General features: G+C 62.4%; 1 protein-coding gene across 1 annotated transcript; it reads left to right on the top strand.

The window, feature by feature from the left end:
• Window positions 1-703: 703 nt before the first annotated feature.
• On the top strand, window positions 704-21007 carry INAVA (innate immunity activator). Its single transcript, XM_082832789.1, has 10 exons — window positions 704-897; window positions 8215-8363; window positions 9238-9362; window positions 9751-9867; window positions 10437-10653; window positions 15201-15251; window positions 16056-16266; window positions 16447-16605; window positions 18413-19013; window positions 20479-21007. The coding sequence occupies exons 1-10, from the start codon at window positions 737-739 to the stop codon at window positions 20569-20571; spliced, it is 1884 nt and encodes a 627-aa protein (XP_082688915.1). The 5' UTR covers window positions 704-736; the 3' UTR covers window positions 20572-21007.
• The last annotated feature ends 677 nt before the right edge of the window (window positions 21008-21684 follow it).

The following is a 21684-nucleotide window of genomic DNA, read 5'->3' as shown; positions in this document are numbered from 1 at the left end:
GCTGTGCGGTCCTCCGCTCGGTCAGCCCCGCCGCCCCCCCGCCTAGGTGCTGTCGGCCTTCTTTCTCTGACCCTCTTGCCAAGGGATTGCTCGGCTAGCTTGGGGATCCCCGAAGCCCTTTAACTTTGATCCGCCGGGACGGGCACTAGTAGGTGCTCAGCGTGTTCCCTGAACCAGTGGGTGAGTGAATGAATGACGGGCGGGGCGCCGGCTCGCGGTACGCTGCAGGAGGCGACCCCTCGGAGCGCGCACCTCCCTCTCCCGGCGGGGCCGCCAGCGGCGGGAGGGGGCCCGGCCGGGGCCGCAGGGGGGCCGGGGGGCGGCGGGGCCGCGGCAATGGGGGGTCCGGGGGGCGGGGAGCGCCCTTGGGGGTGGGCGCGGCACCCCCTCGGCTCAGCCCGGGTCTCCAGGCGCGGAAGCCGCCGGGCCGGCCGGAGCGCGCGGAGGGAAGGCGGCCCGGGTCCGGGAGGAGCCTCCCCCGCCGGGCCGCGGGAACTGGCTGCGCGGGGGGGTCCCGCCGCGCGCGCGTCCGGAAGCGGGAAGAGGGGGCCGGCCTCGCCCCGCGCCCGGGTCCCCGCGGGACGCCCACCCCCGCGGGCACCTCCCCGCCCCGACGCGCGGCCCCGCCCCGGCTCCCGGATCGGACTCCCGGGTCCCTTCCTGCGTCTTTCCCCTCTTTCCTCTGGGCCTTGGTACGCCCCAGGGGACAGATGTCTTGGGATCTTTAACATTTGGGATGCTGCAAATGCCGAAGTTAAATGAAATACCTCCGGGGAGGGGAGGCCGGGAGGAGTCGCGGGGGGAGGAGAGCTGGCCTGGACGAGCAGGTCCCGAGGCTGCGAGGCGCGCGCGGGGGGCGCGGGGGCAGGCGGGCGGCGAGGGATCTCCATGGGACAGGTAAGGGGGAGCGCCGGGGCGCGACGCGGGAGCCGGGGGGATCGAGCCCCTAACCCCCAGTCTTCCGCCTTAGAGGAGGGGGCCCTGCGGGGAATGGGGGGAATTTGCCGGGGGGTGGGAATTCCGAGTTCCTACCGAAAATGCATGTTTCCGTCTCCTCGACCTTTCTCCTCCGACCTTCCCCACGCCTGTGGATCCCCTGGCAGGTTCCGGGAAGGCAGACAAAAGGAGCCGAGTCTCGGGCCGCCTGGACGCGGAGGGCGCGGTGGGGGAGGGGAGCAGGGTGGACCGGACAAAGGGGCTTTTTGAGGAGAGCCTAGAGGTCTGATTCCAGGGCGCATTCCAGGCCGTCGTGGAGTCCCCTGTCCCAGCCCGCTCCACCATCGCTCGCTGGAGGCGAGCACCTTTCCCACTGGGAAGGGAGGAGAGGGGAAAGAAAACAGTTTGAGGAACCATCTCCCGCGCCCCTCGCCTGGAGGGTCCCGGGATATTTCCCTCCTTTCTCTTTTCACTGTTTTGGCTCGAGCCGCCGACCATCGGCTCCTTAATTGTTTAAGTGAAATTGTAGGAGCGCCTGAGACTCTTCTTTGCTGGGTGCTGGTTGGGGCGTCAGGTCGGGCCCTTGCTCTGACTTCCGATCTCATGTATCACAGGAAACTTAAAGGAGGAACTTAAAAAAAATAATGGAGAGTGGATGGATGCAGGAGGTGCAAGAGTTTTCTGATTCAGGACTTTTCCTTAGGAGATGAAAACCCTAAAGAGATGCAATTTTTTCCCTTCTTTCAAAGATCAGATTCCAAGTGTGTGGGGAAACCCCACTTCCTCACCAATGATGCTGTGGGGTTGGGGTTCGGGGCACTGGCTGGGAGCAGGGCGCTGAACCCCGCGTTCTCAGCAGGCCTCTGGAATGCCCACTCTGGATACTTTGAAGTGAAGGGCATGGCAGCCAGGGAGATCCATGGCCTTGGGGGTCGGGAGAGTTGGTTGGCTGGTCCCACTCCAAGCCGCAGATCCTGCTGGGCTGGGAAATGCTGCGTGTGAATTTGAGGGAGCAAGGGGCCTTGGAGGATTCCAGAGGATCAACGCGGAGACTGGTCGGTCCTCTGTCCTTCTCTCCCTGAGCTCAGAGATGGGGGTGGTTACCTGAGGGCGGGATTCTTAACTGGGTCCGTGGGCACCCAAGCATCTGTGGATAGCATTCAGAGGGTCGTGCGCTCGGATGGGAAGGGTTTATTTTTCACTAACCTTTACTGACATTTAGCATTGCCTTGTAACCCTTGGTAGTACCTGTGATTTGCCATTAATAGACACCACAGAGGGTTTCATATCACAGTGCAGTTGTGATCGCTGTCTTGAAACCTGGTTTACCGTCGGTCATGAAACATCGTTAACCATCGTCATTGCTACGGAACTGCCCACTACTAGATCCTGTTTCATGTTAATAAAGAAACATATATAGATTACTATGTTTTACTGTTTTTAGAACTGTATTTAATATAATCCGTTATCTTAGCGATTCTCTTCATCTTAGTGTATCCATTAAAAAATATGCTATGAGTTGATTCTAGAAACTTCCATCACTCCCTCCCCCCCCCCCCGGAGCTGGGGGATGGGCAAGGTGGAGGCTGGGTGGCAGCTTCAGAGTCAGCTCCTCTGTTTGTTGTGGGAAGACTGTGACAAACCTGTCGGGGGGAAGGGAAGGGCTGCGGGCTCTTTGGGAGACCCAGAGGAGGCCCCCCAGCACAGGGGGGCTGTCCCCTGTTGGGGCCCCTCAGCCTAGGTAAAGAAGGCGGTGGTCAGCCTGGAGGGCTCAGGGCTCACATTGTTTGGACAGAGGGTGTGCACAGGAATGTGAGGGGAGATGGGTGTGTGTGCAGGGGGAGTGGGGAGACTGCCTGTGTTGGTGACACAGCTCCACAGAAGGTGGTTGGGGGGGTGACTTCCTCTGTCATCCCTGCCCTGGGGGCTGGGACAGGGGCTGAGGAGGTGTTCTTTGGGGCTGGGGAGGTAGACTTTGGGGCTGAGGAGGTGGTCTTGGAGCTGGGAGTGGGTCTAGGGGTTGGGGAGGTGGTCTTGGAGCTGGGAGTGGGTCTAGGGGCTGTGGAGGTGGTCTCTGGGGCTCGGGATGTGGTCTAGGGGCTGGGGAGTTGGTCTTTGGAGCTGGGGTGTGGTCTTCTGGCTGGGGACATGGTCTTGGGGCTGGCTAGGTGGACTTTGTGGGGGGAGGTGGTCTAGGGGCTGGAGAGGTGGTCTAGGGGCTGGGGAGGTGGCCTAGAGTCTGGGGAGGTGGTCTTTGGGGCTCGGGAGGTGGTCTTGGGGATGGGGAGGTGGTCTAGGTGTGGGGAGTTGGTGTAGGGGTTCGGGAGGTTGTCTTCGAGCTGGGGATTTGTCTAGGGGCTGGGGAGGTGGTCTACGGGCTGGGAGGTGGTCTTGTGGCTGGGGAAATGGTCTAGGGGCTGGGGCAGTGGTCCTGGGGCTGGGGAGGTGATCTTTGGGACTGGCGAGGTGGTGTTCTGGCTGGGGAGGTGGTCTTTTGGTTGGAGAGGTGGTCTTGGGGCTGGGGAAGTGGTCTAGGGGCTGTGGAGGTGGTCTAGGGGCAGGGGAGGTGGTCTAGGGGCTGTGGAGGTGGTCTAGGGGCAGGGGAGGTGGTCTAGGGGCTGTGGAGGTGGTCTAGGGGCAGGGGAGGTGGTCTTTGGGGCTCGGGATGTGGTCTAGGGGCTGGGGAGTTGGTCTTTGGGGCTGGGAAGTTTGTCTTCCGCTTGAGGCTGTGGTCTTGGGGCTGTGGACGTTTTCTTTGGGGCTGGGGAGTTGGTCTTTGGGGCTGGGGAAGTGGTCCTGGGGCTGAGGGGTGGTCTTTGGGGCTGTGGAGGTGGTCTTTGGTGCTGGGTAGGTGGTGTAGGGGCAGGGGAGGTGGTCTTTAGGGATGGGTCTAAGGGCTGGGGAGGTGTTCTAGGGGCTGGGGAGGAGGTCTTTGGGGCTGGGGAGGTGGTGTAGGGGTTGGGGACGTGGTCTTTGGGGCTGGGAAGGTGGGCTAGGGGCTGGTGAGTTGTTCTTGGGGCTGGGGAGGTGGTCTTGGGGCTGGGGAGGTGGTCTAGGGGCTGTGGATGAGGTCTTTGGGGCTGGGGAGGTGGTCTAGGCACTGAGGAGGTGGTCTTGAAGCTGGGGAGGTGGTCTTTGGCGATAGGGAGGTCGACTAGGGACTGAGGAGGTGGTCTTTGGGGCTGAGGAGGTGGACTAGGGGCTGGGGAGGTGGTCTTGAAGCTGGGGAGGTGGTCTTTGGCGATAGGGAGGTCGACTAGGGACTGAGGAGGTGGTCTTTGGGGCTGAGGAGGTGGACTAAGGGCTGGGGAGGTGGTCGCGGGGCTAGGGACATGGTCTAGGGCCTGGGGAGGTGCTCTTGTGGCTGGGGAGGTGGTCTAGGGCCTGGAGAGGTGGTCTTGTGGCTGGGGTGGTGGTCTTTGGGGCTGGAGTGGTGCTATAGGGACTGGAGAGGTGGTCTCGGGGCTGGGGAGGTGGTCTTTGGCGCTAGGTATTTGGTCTTGGGGATGGGGAGGTGGGCTAGGGTCTGGAGAGGTGGTCTAGGGGTTCGGGAGGTGGTCTTGGAGCTGGGATCGGTCTAGGGGATGGGGAGGTTGTCTACGGGCTCGAGAGGTGGTCTTGGGGCTGGGGAGGTGGTCTAGGGGCTGGCGAGGTCGTCTTGGTGTTGGGGGAGTGGAGCTATTGGAGACTCGTGAGTGCTGGGATCCCAAGGTGAGGGGCGTGGTGAGAAAAGCAGGTGGCGTTAAGCCTTGAGGGGTCTCCTTCGTGTGCAGCGCTGTCTGTCTTCTTGCCGCCTGTGATGGGTCACAGTGCCTTTGGCCCTTGCTTCCACCAGTGAAATAGAGTGAATTCCAAACTGTTGGTTTTCCTTGAAGGTCAGTGGCGTGGAGACCCACAGGCTCATTTCTTGTAGGGAACAAGCTCCATTTTGGTCTCTGGCCCCCGGTGGTTGGGGACTGAGCTTAGACCCCGGGGTCCCAGTGGCCCTCCTGTGGACTAGGGAGAGGACTGGGGTCCAGGTCAATGCGCCATGGGCCCTGTGGAGGGATGGTTGTAAAGATAAACAGGGAGGTGGCGGCCATGATGATTCTGGAGGGAAATGTCCGTGACCAGAACAGCCTGGCCTGCTGTGGGACCCCAGAGCCGCCCCGCGTGGAGTTCCGGGGTCACGGCCTGGCCCGGAGTTTCTAATCTCATCTGGCCTTGGCCCCGCTTCAGGGTCTGGGGAGCAGGGGCCCTCCTTGTCAGCATGTATGTTTCTCGCCGGTGGTCCCCACGCACCGGGGTCTTCGCCTGCTCTGGGCGCTGCGCGGAGCTGGAATCTGGGGGGCGGGCGGCTCAGCACAGGGCAGGGGCCCTTGAGGCCGCGAAGGCCTGGTCCCTGCTGCCTTCTTCTGGGGCTCCTCCGCGGGGGCCCCTTTCTCCCGCCTGTGCGGCCCCCGGAAGTGCAGAGGCCCGGGCTGCCCGTGGGGCAGGCTTTGCTCTGGGAAGGGCTTGCTTGCCGCTCCTCCCTCTGACTCAGGTTGGAACAAGTAACCTGGCTCCCCTGGCCGGGCAGCCTGGGAGGGACGCAGGCGGGGCCAGGGGAGGGACAGCCACCGGCCATCGGCGTGGGGAGCGGAAGTGGGCCAGAGAGCGCGGGGCGGCCTGGGACACCCTGAGGAGACATGCCAGGCCCCTCGGTCCCCTGACTTGGGACCAGGGGGCATTTCCCGGACTCCTGGACTGAGCTGGAAGCAGGTGAGGGTGGGGCAGCTGGAGCGGGTCTTTAGGGCGAGCGCAAGCCGGCCTAGGGGTGGGGGGCCCAGCAGTGGCCGTCAGCCACAGGGCACAGGGGTGACGGGGGTGCTGGTGGGCTCGGATGAGGACCCGGCACTGTAGTTCCCAGGCCTCAGTTTCCACGGGAGCGGGGAAGGCTGGGACGAGAGAGTCCCAGGGCCTCCCTTTGGGGCCACATTAGTGGCGGGAGAGGGTCCCAGTGGCCCAGCCCGAGGGCAAGTGCACGGCGCTCCCCTCCTCCCCTGTTGTCCTCCTCTGCCTTTTCCTGGGGTTTGCGTTCGTTTGCTTTGCTCTCCGTTCTTTTCCTCTGTTCGGGGTGGACGGATAGGGCTTGCCACCTGGGGCTGCGGGTCTGGAGGGCAGGGAGGGTTCCCATGTGGAGAGGCGGGGATGTTCCCAGAACCGCCTGTATCTGAAAGGCATGCCTTCAACACCCACGGGAGCCTGCGGGCCCTGGGACAGGGTCCCCGAAGCCGGAGGGCCGCCCCCGGGGGGGCAGATGAGCGGGCCGCACACGTGTGGGTCCTTCCTGCTCAACCTGGCGCTCTCCAGATTCAGTATGGGGACTGGCCAGGGCCCCGGGTACCGTCCAGTTGTCACCGTGCCTGTGAGGACGGGAGGCCCAGCCAGGTGAGGTGAGGTGAGCTCCCCTAAGATCACATAGGTGATGGCACGATCCAGGCTGGAATCTGGGGCTTCCAACGTCCGGTCCGTGCTCTCTGCCCTACTTGGAGCAGGCCTGCCCCCGACCCTGGCCAGAGGGAGGAAGGGGCTGAGGGGGCCGTTCTGCCGGGCCACCCCTCGGTCCCTGCAATTCCTGCTCACTCTGCAACAGGCAACAGCATGAGAAGCAGGGCTGAGTTGTCAGAGCTTCCCAATGCGACTCCTTAATGGTTAATAATTAATTAGTAAGTGTGAGTAATGGATGGCTTCCCTCCCACATCACCCCCTCCCTCGTCCAAGCAGACGTGCTAGGACGGCCTTGCTTCCTTGCTCTGACAGGGCCCTGCCCCTGGCTGCTGGGGAGGCCCACAGGCTGCCCAGGGCTCTGCAGCGGGCGGCGGGGGAGATGCCTGCCGTCTGTCCCGCTCCATCTCCAGGACGGACGAGGGTTTGGGAGGGTGAACCGGGCAGAGCTAACTCACGCCCAGTACCCTGGTCTCGGTTCCCAGAACGTGTGGCCAGGCTCTCTCCTTGACATCTTCGCAAAGGCCCCATATAAACTTTAAAAAAAAAAAAAAAAACCTCCCCTCCACGCTCTAGACTTCCTTGGAGACCTGAAACTCCAAAGTGCAGGTGCCCATTGTTTTCAGGGCGAGGTTTTTAACTGAGGCCCAAGTGCTCTGATAGGCTGTGCCGTTCCTGTGGGTCTGTAAAGCTGTCCATGGGCAGAGAGGTGCTCGTGGGGCCTGGCCGGCAGCGGCCCCTCCTCCAGGGGCCTGGCTGCGGGCTCAGCTTGTCTCCCACTGAGGAGAAGCAGGGGGAGCTCCAGGGACTCCGGAGGACTTCTGGGCTGTTGCTCAGTGGCTGGCTCAGGGAGCAGGTGGCTGGGCTTCCAGGCCGCCTGCCCGGGCCCCGCCCGCGCTCCCCACCCTGGCCCCGGCCAGCCGGGACCCTGAGCAGGGTGCAGACTTGGCGAGGAGAGGGGGGCACCAGCGGGTGCGGCCGGGGTGACTGCTGCCGGCAGACGCACACCTGGAACTCTACCTGAGCTGCACACGTGCGCCCGGCGCGGGCAAGCAGAGTGGCCGTGGTCTCCTTCCCATCCTGGGGCAGCTTCGGCTCTGGTCATCCCTCCAGCCCCGGCAGCACGCGCCCAACACACGTGCACGTGCGCGCTGCCTCGCTCCCGGCTGTGGGGTGTGAGGGCCGGGCCCCCTCCCCTTCGAGGGGCCTCCCAGGCATAGCTGGTGGCCCGGGAGTCGGCTCACGGCTTTGGGCACCTGCCCTCGGGTGGACCGCCTGGTGTAGACAGATAGCAGGCAACCTGGGCTGTGGGCCTCGGGACAGGGCCTGGCTGAGTGCCCGGTGCCCTCACCCACGGGGGCGGCGGGATGGGTCTCAGGCTGAGGACCGTCAGCCGTGCCTCCCTCCTGGCACCGATGTTTCCCCTCCCTCCTCTCCCTTCCCTTCCTCCTTGACTTGTCCTCCCACCTTTTTCTTGTTCCCTCCTTTCCATCCTCTCTCTTTGCTCCTGTCCTCATGGGCTTTCTCCCCAGTGTCGTGGTCCCTGTGGCCACCACTGCTGTCACCCCTTGGGCTCGGAGGCCTCTCTGGGAAGGAGGCGGCAGGGGCCCAGGCTGGGCCCAGGGCAGGTGCGCTGGAGAGGCCCACAGAGCCTTCTGTCCGCAGCGCCCCGAGCACTGACACCCCCATCCCAGACTCACTCCCCCGGAAGCATGGGCCTCACGCCACATCTCCCACCCTCACCCACCTGACTCAACAGCTCTGTTTGGAGGCAAGGGGGTTTACGTGTATCATTTTTTGTTCTTTTAAAAGCTGGGGAAACTCCAGGCCACCTGCACATCCTGGCCCAGGCTGGGAAGGGTGTCGGCCCCTCCTCCTCTGTGCCCCCTCCTCCCAGAAGTCCACCATGGAGAGCAAGGATGAGGTCAGCGACACCGACAGCGGCATCATCCTGCAGTCTGGTGAGGGCTTCGGGCGCCCCCGACCCCACCAACTCCTCGAGTCCCAGGCTCCAGGCCCGGCCAGGCTGAGGGGCCCAAGGCGGGGGCGGCGGGGAGGCCACTGTGCGGGGAAGGGGGTGCAGACCCTGGAAGGGCTGAGAGTTTTCCTCCCTGGGTGGGGGGGGGGGGCGGGCTCTGGCCTGGAGTGTCAATCCTATCTGAACAGCTACCTGCCGTGTTCAGCTCCGGCCCCATGATTCCTAAGAAGCTGAAAACTCTTACCTGGTTCGCGGGAAGGGGCCATGGCTCAGGCTGGCCACAGCCGATGGGCCCAGTCGGGTCTGGTTTGGACAGAGAGAGGATGCACGAGCAGTGTGTGTGTGTGTGTAGGTGTGTAGGTGTGTGTGTGTATGTGCGTGCATGTATGTGTGTAGGTGTGTGTCTATATGTGTATCGTGTAAGTGTGTATATGTGTGTATGTATGTGTGCATGTGTGTGAGTGTATATGTGTGTGTGTGTGTGTGCGTGTGTATACGTGTATGCATGTGTATGTGTGTGTGTGTGTGTGAGAGGGGTGGGGGAGCAGACAAGGAAGAAGGCACCTGCCACGGGTGGCGGCTGGGAAGGGAAGGGCGGGAAGGAACGGGCTCTGACCACAGCCTGGCCCTCACCGCACACGGCCGAGGGGCCGCCCGTCCCTCCGAGCTGTAACGGTGCCGTCGGGCCGCCGGGGTACACGCCGCCTTTTGGGTGTGACACGGCCTGCTGTGGCGGCCGGCCCGCAGCCTGGGCAGGCGTGAGGCCGCCTGAGCGCGCGTGTGCACCGTCAGCCCCGGGGGCGTCCCGCGGCGCCCGGGACAGGCTCCCCTGAGCGCGCGCCCCTGCCCCGCCGCAGGCCCCGACAGCCCGGTGGCCCCCGCGAAGGAGCTGACCCACGCGGTGCGCAAGCAGCAGAGGGCCCTGGAGGCGCGGCTGGAGGCCTGCCTGGAGGAGCTGAGGAGGATCTGCCTGCGGGAAGCGGTGAGGCTGGCCCCCGCCGCGCACAAGCACGGGCTTAACCCCGGGGGCTGGAGCCGCGTGCGGGGCTGTCGGTGCCGAGGAGTGGGAGGCCCGGTCCTGAGAAAGTTCTGGAGTCCACGGGGCACCGGATGGCACAGCGAGGGGACAGCTCTCCCCGCAGGGCCCAGGCATACAGCCGGGCAGAGCAGGGGCTGCAGGGGACCATAGCCAGGCCAGGGCAGATCCCCGGACGAGGGACAGCCCTGGACGCTGGGACGCGCGGAGATGGGCAGAGGCCTCTGGGGAAGGGCGGCACAGGTCACCCAGGGCCCGCCGGACAGGCTGTTCCTGCTCGGCCAAGGGCTGGGTGCGTGGAGAGCGGCTTGGCACGAACTTGCTTCCCCCGCAGGAGCTGACGGGCATCTTGCCTGCAGAGTACCCCTTCAGACCGGGGGAGAAGGCCCCCAAGGTCCGCCGCAGGATCGGAGCCGCTTACAAACTGGACGAGCGGGCCTTGCACAGAGAGGTGAGGTGCTGCAGGGCGCCGTCCCTGCTCCCCGAGGCTGGCGGCTGTGGTCCCCAGGCCTTGCTTCCCCTCCGCAGGGGTCTCTGCTCTAGCATCACACAGCTCAGGCCGCTTGGCTCTGCGTGGACGAGGGGCACCCGCCAACGTGTAGCCCACGTGGCCTCAGGGAAGCCGTGCCAGTGCCGGGAGGGCTGGGACCTCAAGGGAGGACGTGGGGTTCAGTCCCCTGAGGGCAGAAGGCCAGCCAAGAGCGCAGCCGGCCCGGAGAGGCAGTGGCCTGTGTGGACGGGTCGCTCTGGCTCCTGGGGCCATCCTCCCCTTTCTCAGCACGGGAGGAGGGCCGTGGGGTGGCTTGGACCCTCGGGTCCCTCCCCGTGGTGTGACGGGTGGCTCGTCTGCCTGGCCCTTTGGGGTGGGAGGGAAGCGTCCACCTCAGTCCCTCCCCGCCTGGCTCGGGGTCAGGCTGCTGGGTGGGTCCTGGGCCAGCTGCTCGGAGGCCTAGGCCCTGGACACCGCCGTCTGCTGGGGGTCTGGGCCGTTCCGGTGTCGCTCACTGCGTCCTCCCCCAGGACCCACTGAGCAGCCTGGAGAGGGAGCTGGCCCTGCAGCTGCAGATCGCCGAGGCCGCGCGGCGCCTGTGCCGGGAGGGGAACCTGGGCCGCCAGGCGCGCCGGCAGCGGAAGCACGCGGTGCAGCAGGAAGAGAAGAAGCTGCGGGACCTGCAGCGCTGCCTGGGGGAGTGGCAGCGAGGCAACGGGGCCCCTCCCACCCCGGCCCCAGGCCCAGGTGAGCAGCGGCCGGTCCCAGACCCATCCGTCCTGTCGTCGAGGGAAACCTGCTTCCCCGGTCCGCCCCACCCCATCCTGACCCGTGGCAACCCCACAAGCCTCAGCCCAGTCATCACCCTCCCCTGAGACCCTCCCCATTTCCTTAGAAAACAACCCACTCCTCCCTCGGAATCCACGCCCTGCAGGAGGCCTCCCGGACAGGAGGCACCCCTAGGCTGACCTCAGCTTATCTCGAGGGCTCGTCCAGCCCCCTGATCCCAGGCCCACAGGGCAGGTGGTCCCGTGACACGGCCGAGGGCCCACATTCTGTGCATATCTGCTCGCTGCACTGCTGCAGGGCCCACGGCTGCCGGGGATGCTCTGGTGGAAGTGCACACCCGCCGTCCCTGAAGTACCTAGAACCGCCCAGTCAGGACTGGGGCCCCCGCGCTCTGTTCTCTAGTTACTGTGCCTCTTAGTCTAGTCCCTGAGCCCGGGGCCCAGCGCCCGCTGACTGTGCGGCGCCCAGTGAGTCGTCCAGGCCCAGGCGTCAGTGGGCATCGTGCGTCCAGGCCGGTCCCTCTTCCAGCAAGTGGTTCTGGGCCCTCGCGTGTGGCTTTTTGTCTCTCCTGGCCCGAGCCCAACCTGTCGGGTCAGTCCTTGGAGGCCTCCCTTCCGTTCCGGCGCCAGGGCATTGGGCTCGCCCTCCCCCAGGCCTCTCCTGGCTCCCAGGCCTCCCGTGCGTGTGAGGGAGCTGGCACAGGGAGTTGGGCCCTGGGCTGAACCGGATCTGGGGCCTCCACCTGGGCTCCCCAGCTCCCACCCCTGCCCCTCAGGTCAGCTTTGTGCCAAGGCCGCCTCCTGCCCCGGCTGGGCACGTGGCCTCTAATTTAGGGTGAGTCCAGACGCCTCCCAGGTCCCCCCCAGCAGCCAGGAGTGGAGGACGAGGGAGGAGGTGCCTCCACGCGACAGCTGACCCAGTAACCCCGGGCGACGGGGAGGCCCAGGCAGGACGGCCGACCGGCTCTGGTGGAGAGGGGCCTCCGTCCTCCCTCTTCCTGACGGGGCCCAGGATGCGAGCTCCCCTTGAAAGGCAGCTGCTGACTTGGGCACGGAAGCCCCTGAGGGCTCGTCGCTGTCCTGGTGGCAGGGGCCCGGGGGGCTGTGCCCCGTCTGTGTGTCCCAGCCCCTCCTGTGTCCCGTCTGGCCTCACACCGCCCTGTGGGCTCCTCTGACCACAGGCCTGCGGTGTGGGGTGGTGGACGGTGTAGGGCTGTGGCTCTGCTCCTATCATTGCACGATGAGGCTGCTCGTTGGGAGTGGGGAGCAGGCTAGGACACGCCTGGGGCTTGGCCAGCCATCCGCGGGAGGGGGCCCTTAGTCCAGGGGAAACAGAGCTGTGGGGAAGGGGCTTGGCCATGCGACTGCTTCCACCCTCCTGATCAGAGAGGCAGCTCTGCTCTCCACCTGCAGCCCTGGCCTGACCAGGCCGAGGTCCTGGGTCTAGTGTCCTGTGTCGATGAGGCCCGAGGTCCTGGATCTAGTGTCCTGTGTCGATGAGGCCTGAGGTCCTGGATCTAGTGTCCTGTGTCGATGAGGCCTGAGGTCCTGGGTCTAGTGTCCTGTGTCGATGAGGCCTGAGGTCCTGGGTCTATCGTTCTGTGTCGACGAGGCCTGAGGTCCTGGGTCTAGTGTGCTGTGTCGATGAGGCCTGAGGTCCTGGGTCTAGTGTCCTGTGGTGATGAGGCCCGAAGTCCTGGGTCTAGTGTCCTGTGTCGATGAGGCCCGAGGTCCTGGGTCTAGTGTCCTGTGTCGACGAGGCCTGAGGTCCTGTGTCTAACGTCCTGTGTCGATGAGGCCCGAGGTCCTGGGTCTAGTGTCCTGTGTCGACGAGGCTTGAGGTCCTGGGTCTAGTGTCCTGTGTCGATGAGGCCTGAGGTCCTGGGTCTAGTGTCCTGTGTCGCCGAGGCCTGAGGTCCTGTGTCTAGTGTCCTGTGTTGATGAGGCCTGAGGTCCTGGGTCTAGTGTCCTGTGTTGACGAGGCCTGAGGTCCTGGTTGCAATGTCTTCTCCTGGGAGCCCAGGAGGAGGTGGTTCTAGACAGGTAGTTCCTGCTCTTGGCCATCTGCCCAGCTGGGCTCGCCCTGAAAGCAGGAAGTAGAGAGGGATTAATAATTAACTAGCAATAAAGATGTATGAAAAAATAATTAGTAGCTGAAAGGTGTTTTGAATTAAAGAGGAAAAAAAAAAAAGCAAACAAACTAACCCAAACAAAGTTAGAAAAATCCACCCACCCTCTTGGTCTCCGCAGGAAGGTTACTCAGTTTGGAACCTAATTCTACCAGGTGGCAGCCATTAGCTTGTCCTCTGCAGGTGGCGGGAGCGGTCAGCTGCGGGGCGAATCGACCACAGGGAGCCTGATGAGAAAGGGCCCCCAGCACCGAGCTGACGTAACAGGGGCTCAGGACGCATTTGTTGATTAGCGGCGCCCGTGCTGGCAACGCTGGTAGGAGCTCTTCCATGATGAAACGTCCCAGATCTGTGCTGTCCAATACGGCAGCACTCACTGCATGGGACTGTTGAACACTTGGACTGTGACCCGTGCGGCTGAGAAACTAAAATTTTAATTTAATTTAAAATGGCCCATGCAGCCAGTGGCTACTGCACGGGACGGTGCAGCTTTGAGGATGCCCAGCGTTTGCATGGCCTCTGCCTGGGGTGTCCGCCTGCCGCTGCTGGGCCGAGGGCAGGGCTGTGCGGCAGCGTGGCCAAGACAGCAAGCAGCCCCCATGGACCACCTGTGATTCAGCCTCCGGGGCTGATGGCTGTCTTCCCAGACCATATATTCAAACCCCAAACACGTGACTATACCCAGCCCCCGACCCCGGCATCCCTGGACCGTGACAGTGACAGTCCCACAATTTCTTCAAGTTGACATTTATGAAACATAAACATCTCGGTTCCCCAGGTTTTTGTTAAAGATCAGAGGCTGGGAACCAGCATTAGGTAAGAGCATGTCTCCCCAGTTGAACCTTAAAGCCCGGGCTGCTCCGTGGGCAGCCGACCCTGCATGTTTACAGACTGCTCTGTGTAAAGGTTCTGTCTCATTTAAATTGAGGAGCAAACGTTGACAAACTTCTGTAAAGGTCCAGGGAGTAAATGTTTTAGGCTCGTGGGCCATGTGGCCTCCGTCATTACTACTCAGCTTGGCCATCGTATCATGAAAGCAGCCAGACGTTACGTAAACAAACCCACAGTCGTGTTTCAATACAACTTTATTTATAAAACCAGCCAGAAAAAAAAAAATTGTTTTTAAGGGACTTCGCTGGTGGTCCAGCGGTTAAGACTCTGTGCTTCCACTACAGGGGGCACGGGTCAGGGAACTAAGATCCCGCATGCCTCGCGGTGTGGCCAAAAAAAATCCAGTTAACTGGATTTGTCCCACAGGCCTGCCACCAGCCAATCCCTGTTATAGAGGATTTTCAGATGGCTGGAAACGGAATCTACTTTTCTTAGAATTTTCTGGTTAATGACCTCTGCATGAAAGGCCAGCTAACAGGAGAGCCCATAAATGGTGGTGGTGAAGGACCAGACTCTGGTCAGACGGTCTGGGTGTGAATCTGACTCAACTACCTTCCGGCGGTTTGACTTAAGCTATGTTATCAGCTCCTCCAAGCCTCTGTGTCCTGAGCTGCTACGGGGAGATGGTCATCTCACCGTACACGGTTGTTATGAGGATCCCGTGAATCCACGTATATAAGGCGCTTAGAAAAGCCCAAGAGAAATAATTAGCTATTGTCAGTTTGCCCTCACCCGCGTTCTCAAATGTAGTTGAAAATGCTTTGCGAGTTCCCTCCGGGTCATGTTAGGTGTAGACCGAGTATCTGAAGTTTCAGTGTTTTAGGGACAATGGTAAATTTGAGTCCTCTGTCTTCCTGGGTCCAGACTGCTGCTGCCCATGCAGAAGGACCATCCTCCATGTCCTTAGGCGGCTGTCCTGTCACCAGGGAAGGACCTTCCTGACCCAGACGGCCACTCTCACTTGAACTGTGAGAGCCCACGACCCCATAGCTGCAATTCCCACTCTCGCTGGTAATGCAGGGGTTCTCAGATCTGCGGGTGCTTGAGTTGAGCTGTATTTATGGTATCAGAAGACTATACAACAGTTAGCAAAAATCTCTTTACCCCGGGGGTCTTCCAAAATGACTCTCTGCCTTCCCCTCCACTGCCTGGAAACCCCGCCAGAGGAAGGCCTGGCTTTTTTTTTTTTTTTAATAGATGGGGAAACGGAGGCCCAGAGCGTTGAAATGGCTTATTCGAGGTTACAAAGCTAATGGCAGAGCCAGGATTAAAATGGAGTTTCCTGTCTCCTCACTCCTATTTACTGACTTTTATTTTCTCCTTCCAAGTGATAAATTCACACCTAGCACAGAACTGAACACGTGGTTGGTATCTCCCGATAAGGGATGCTATCAGGAAGGGGGCGGGGCAGCTGCTCAGCACTGCTGATGCCCCAGCTCTGCGGGGGGATTTCTTCACCTCCGCCTCTCTCCTTTGACCTCCCCAGAGCACGGCGCCTCAGATGACTCCCTGTTGGACGGGCTGCTCCGCGAGGAAGGTGAGAGGGCAGTTTAGGGGCTGTTGTGAGCGCTGGGCTCCTCCGCGAGAACTCGGGGCTTGGGCGGCGTTGTGACTTCTCAGTGAGCTAAAGGAGGCGGGAGCCGGGCTGGGCTCAGCGTCCGCTCCACTTGTGCGCCCTGTGCGTGGGTGAGAGGGGGGATGTGCTGACGCTTTGCTGGTCCAGGTGCTCGGTCATGGTGACCGGGAGGGGAAGGGGAATCCAGCAGAGCCCTGGGCCCCGGGCCTCCCTGCCTTTGCCTAGGACTTAGCCTTTACGTCAATACGCACCCGTCAGAGCCTCAGCCATCGGGCCACGGTCATTGCCCTTTGTGAAAACGGGGTAGCACTGAGGGAGGAAACACAAGTCCGTAGATTGAGAACCCTGGTGACAAACCCTAACGATGCTGAGGGGTCAAGGTGGGCCAAGAGGGTGGTGAGGTCCTGCCCAGGGGAGGGCCCAGGCCAGTAAGGAAACAGCACACGTGGGCACAGCGTGAGAGGAAGAATAGGGAAACAGGAGGTTAGCTGCAGATATGGCATCAGGAATAAAGGTTAGAAAGGGGAGTCATGTGAGCCAAGAGAGTCAATCTGGGGAGGCTTCCTGTAGGAGGCAGGTATAAAATGGAGCTGTAAGGAGTAAGTCTGAAAGGAGAATAAAGTGTTTAGAAGCATCTGGGCCCAGAGCCATGGCCTGGCACTGCCGGACTGGCAGCCACGGGAGGGCGGGCCAGGCACAGGCCACAGAGGTTCTGGTTGGGCTGGTTCCCCCACCACTGCCCTCCCGGGCTTCCTTTACCTGCAGAGGCATCTCAAGTGCCAAAACCTCCCCCAGAGTCCCCAGATGCGCCTTCCCGGCCTCTCCCGCCCCAAACCCTCGAGGGGCTGCAGCCAGCAGGCCTTGACACGGGGGGCCTGGAGCGGGCCCCCATCCAGAACAGCCCCTGGAAGGAGACGAGCCTGGACCACCCCTACGAGAAGCCCAGGAAGTCCTCCGAGCCCGGAAGCGAGTCCAGGTCAGGCGGGGGGAAGGGAGGGCCAGGAGCAGGTGGGATCGGGGGGGGAGGGAGCACAGTGCAGGAGACACCCATCCTGCGTGTGATGGTGGGAGGCATGAGTCCGTCCCTCCGCACACCGGAGCCCCTGGATGGAGGCATTCCTGCTGCTGACCTGTCTCCAATCCCTCCAATCTCCAGCAGCCCGGCCAGCACCCCGCAGGATGGGCCCAGCGAGTCTAGTCCTGCCTCCTGCTACGTGGTCCCCGTCCGCAACGTTGCTGGGCAGCGGCAGGGCCGCATCAGTGCCCCGGCCACCCCTGAGATGCAGGGCAGGAGGGGCCAGTCACAGCCCCTGAGGTAAGAGGCAGGCCACCCCAGTGATGCAGGGGGCGAGACCCGCCATTGAGAATCTACCTTCGGAGGGTGGTGGCTTCCAGGATTATGTGGAACACCCGGGGGTGACACACGGCTTGTGCAGTGGCTTCTCCTTGGGATCTTTTCTTAAGCACCTCTCAACAGAGGCCGCACCCCAACCAGCAAAGCCAAGGGCGAGTCCCTTGTGAAGCAAGGTGTTTTCTTCCAAAGACTCCGGTTCTGTCTCTTTGCACAACCAGATTCCACTTTTCTCCCCGTCTCTGCAGACTCTCCTGCGAGAGCAGGGGTGTACCTTAGAAGCTACTTTTGCAGTTGTCTGTGATTGTTTTAGTATTAGTCTCTTGACGATGGACGGGTCACGTTTTCAACGGACGTACAGTTGATTCTCATTACTTGGGTAGTTATGTCCTGTGCAGCGCAAACACTGAACCACTGCTCCCGGGGGCACACAGGGTTACAGCTTCTGTCACAACGTGTCTGTCAACTGATCCATACGTAACCTTGTTTTACGGGGTTTCTGTTTAAAGACACCTCATCTAATACGTACCATCGACTCATCAACATTGAACTCAGGGCCAACAGCCCTAGATCTCACGCCTGAACGAAGCTCATCTAACACGTTATTTTCTCCGTAAATCACGTCCCAGCTTCCTTGAGCTCAGGACACCCGACGGTCCTGCAGCATCAACTCTGGGGCCATTTTAAACACTGAACTCACCAACAAAACGCACAAAAATATGAAAAGCATGATACTAAACAGACTGTGGGAATCGTATGAGAGCTGAACCCAGAACTCAGAGCCTCGGCTGGGAAAGCCTGCTGGGCCCTGCGTGTGTCCACGCGTGACCACGAAAGCGCCGGGAGTGTTGATTTTGAGGCTATAAATCAGTTTGAGCAGTCGGTGAATTTGCAAATACAGAACCCATGGATAATGAGAATCCACTCAGTGCTCCTTTCCAAGTTCCCTGCTGTTTGGCGCTCGTTTCGGTGGCCGAGTTACGACAGGCAGTGTCGGCCACACCGTCCTACAGCCCAGGGCACCCTCAGGACGTTGCTGGGTTCTTCCGTCAGGTTAACTTTGCTTCTGGGCAGCGCTGGGCTGGAGTCCAGAAATGCATCTTATAGTTTACATACTGGGGGGCCTTTTTACACACAGGGCCTTTGTGCAGGTTAGTGAAAGGCGCCCCGCTGGACGGGCAGGCCTGCTCCCGGGGTGCTGGCAGAGGGAGGCTGGATTCCAGCCCCGCTGGCTGTCCGGAGCTAGTGCCCTGGGGAGGGCCACCTGCATGCGGCCACCCTGTCCTAGCCGGCTGGGGCTGCCATATAGAGCAGTGCAGCTGGACACAAACCACCGCCTCCAGACTGGGAGGCGGCAAGTCCAGGATGCAGGTGCCCCAGGGCGGTTTCTCCTGAGGCCTCTGCCCTTGGCTGTAGAGGGGCCCGCCCTCTCCTCTCTTCACTGGTAGCCCCTCGGGGTGGGCCACACACCAGCTTCACGCCTTCACCGCGGATGCTTGACGGTGTCCGCCCGTTCAGATTGTGTGGATGAAATGCCACTGGACGCCTCGCACCTGAGATGGCTGAGAACAGGAGGCAGCTGTGGGTGGCCTCCGTGACCCAAACCCCAGCGTGCAGTGGAGCAGTGGTGTGGGGTGCAGGAGGGGCGTGTAGGGCGAGCCGGGCCAGGAGGCTGTGGGCACGTGGGGAGGCGTGGCCGAGGCCGCGCACGCGCGATGCCTTCCCCGCCACCCAGGCAGGGCTGGCTCAGAGCCCCCTCTTCTCTCCATAGGACCGACCCCTTCCGCGCGGGCCCCGACGGCAGGGGTCGCAGCGCCCTCCCGCGCCGCCGCCCCACTTACTACACGGTGACTGCACCCGCTCCCGTGCCGTGCCCCGCCTGCCACTCGTGCTCCGAGGACAGCGGTTCCGACGCCTCCAGCCTGTCGCACCCGACGCCTCCCGGCAGCAGCAGCCCCGACATCTCCTTCCTGCGGCCACTGTCCCCGCCCGCGCCGCCCCGCCCGCGCGTGCCCCGCGGCCCCCGACTCCGGCCTCCCCCCGCCTGCCTGAGGGCCGCGCGCTACCTGGTGCTGGCTGAGGGCCGCCCGCCGCCCGGCCAGTGGGTCGAGTGGGGCCCGGGCCGCGGCGAGGACGCGGCCGCCCCGCGCTGGCAGCGCCCACCGCCCGCCCACGGCCGCGTGGTCCGGACGCCCTCTTTGCGCGACAGCCCCGCGGGCCGCGGGCTCAGCAAGGCGGCCGTGTCCGAGGAGCTCAAGTCGTGGCACGAGCGGGCCCGGCTCCGGAGCTCACGCCCCCACTCGCTGGACCGCCAGGGGGCTTTCCGCGTGCGCAGCCTGCCGCCTGGCGCCGAGAGCTTCGCGCGCACACAGGTACGCGCACGGGTCCGGCCCTCCCAGGTCCCGCGATCCGGCGCTGGGGCGCAGGCGCACAGCCTGCAGTCCGGTGGCCGGGCAGCTTTCAGCTCGGAGGAATAGGCCCCAGAGCATTTCCTCGCGGCTCTGGAAGGCCCGCAGGAAGACTCCCCTGGCGGCCGCCTGAGTTCGCCTGCACGTTTAGCTCTAGAGCGCGTGTCCACGTGCGCCAGTGGAGGTGACCCTCCCAGACACCTAAGACCTTTTTTCCTAATGGCTCCACCGATGATCTACAAAACAGAGAGGCCTCTATTTATAACCATAAGGCCAATCCACATCACCTCCCAGTCTCCCGACTTGAGCGCCCAGGACGGAGGGAGAGTCTGGCAGTGTGTATGCAGGGGCCATAACCTGTGACTGCCTGTCAGCCAGCTACTGCGCCCCACTCCCCTCCCGCCACCCAGCTGAGAAACAGGGTGACTGATGGCTAAGGGCGCAGGCCCCGGTTCAAGTCTCAGCCCTGCCAGCACTGGGCAGGTTTATTAACTCCCCTGATCCTCTGTCACTCTCTCTGTAAAATGGGAGTCTTAGAGGACCCATCACAGAGGGGCAGTAAGAACTTGAAATGAGTTAATATGTGTGAAATGATTAGAGCAATGCATAGAAAGTACTAATACGTGGTGTTATTATCACCTGGGGCCCCCCGAGGTCAGGGACCGAGTTGGTGGGCAGCATATAGGTGGAGCACCCCGACGTGAGGTAGCATGGCCACTCTTGATTTCTGTGCCCAGTTTTTTCTTTCTGGAAGAGGGGGACCGTGCGTGAGCTTTCTTCTTTGGCTGCGTGGCATGTGGGATCTTAGTCTCCCGACCAGGGAGCGGACCCGTGCCCCCTGCACTGGGAGCGCCGAGTCTTAACCACTGGGCCGCCAGGGAAGTGCTGAGTGAGCCTTTCTTTATCGCTCCCTGGGAAGGAGGGCTCTGCAGGGGGTGTGCTCCAGAAGCCCCCCACAGGCTGCTGCTTTGAGACCCGAGATTCTGGCCGGGCCCAGCTGCACCTCCCTCCCCCGCCCCCAGTTCTCTGGGCTGCAGCTGGCATCCTGGGCCTGGCAGCACCCTGGCCGCAGTCCCAGGCCGCACCCTCCAGCTGACGTGCCTTTCCATGCCTGCGAGCTTGGACCTGTCCTTGGCCCGGGCCCAGCCCATCCCAACCTGCCAGACGGGGAGGGTGATGAGAAGTGAGCTGGGGGGGATGGGGTGGGGGTGGAGCAAAGGTCAGGGTGCCCGTCACACCCCAAAGAAAGCTGGAGTGGACATGGACGAGGGCACAGAGAGCCTGCCGCGGAGGCAAGGGCTGAGTGGCTGGGCCGGTGCTGCCACTGGTCAGCGTCCTTAAGGGACAAGGATGGTGTGGCCGGGCTTGCTGTCCTGATGTCTCTACCTGCTTTGCTCACCCACCTCTCCTTTCCCCCTGGCCCGGGCAGGTGCCCACCGTGTGTGTGCTCCGGAGATCGCCTGAGGGGGCCCCCGTGCAAGTGTTTGTACCTGAGAATGGAGAGATTATCAGCCAGGTGTGACCCTGGGCTCCGGACACCGTGGCCGGCAGGCCGAAGAGACTGCTTCCCAGCGGGGCTGGGGCTGCGACCGCCCACCCTTGAAGCCCTCTTCGGCTCTCATCCCCCATCGCAGGTCGATGACCTGGAGCTGAGACTTTTTTTTTTTTTTTTTTTTTTACCAGTTTTTGTTCAGAAGCTCTGGCCTATGGATTTATATTTGTGGTTTGTCCCCAAGATCCCTGTAATATGACAATGCTTTATTCCCCAGAGACAGGCCTACTGGACTCGAGGCCTTGCCTCTGACTGACAGCATCTGTCTCCGTGTGCAAGACGTGTGGTAGGGGACGCAGCCCCAGAGAACAGCCCCTGGCCCTCCTGCCCCACTGCCGCTGGGGGCTGCACCTCCCTCCCCCATTTCCAGCTCTCAGGCTGTAGGGGTGCCCGGGCTGGGGGCGAGTCGTCCCCTCTGTGATGTGCTCTGTGATGCACGCAGCGAGCTAGGTTAAAGGTCAGCGTGTCCCGGCGGAGTCTTGTCTTCCTGGGCTCTGCTCTTTTCCTGACCCCGTGACTTCCTTGTAGGGGCCCCTGTCACTGTGTGCGCCCTTGTCCTGAGGCTCCCAGCATCGACCCAGACCCAGGAGCCTTGGGCTGGAGGCCTCTCCAGACTGGAGCATCAGTAGGCCCTGGCCGGGAGCTGACCACCTTCTCTGGGCCTCTTGAGGGCTTGCAGGCCACCGCCCGCTCCCCCCCCACACCGCCCCACTTCCTCTGATGTCTTTTCATCGTCGTCATCCTAAAAACCAGCGCTTTACACGTGCTTCTGGAAGGGCGCCCCCTGTGGCGCGTTCCCAGGGCCGGGGGTGTCATTGCTCCTTCCCGCACTCGGCTGTGCTGCCCTGAGACCGGATTTCCTCGAAGGAGGGCAAGTCCTTGTTTTTACAGACATGGGGACACCCGCCTTGCAGGGTGTTAAGGAATCATCCTAGTGCTGAGACTTGAGGCCCGGAAGCTGGCCGTGCTAAGACCGTCCGTGGTCCCGGGCTCTCATCCTTGGGCCTTTGCTGCCGGGTCAGATCCCCAAATAGGGGTCCTGCTTCCAGGAGAGAGCCGCTGAGCTGAGGCTGGGAGGTTTGG

Source organism: Leucopleurus acutus (assembly GCF_964270905.1).
Source record: "Leucopleurus acutus genome assembly, chromosome: 2".
Taxonomy (NCBI): Eukaryota; Metazoa; Chordata; class Mammalia; order Artiodactyla; family Delphinidae; genus Leucopleurus; species Leucopleurus acutus.
Note: the sequence above shows the minus strand (reverse complement) of the source record. Positions and strands in the feature narration are given on the sequence as shown.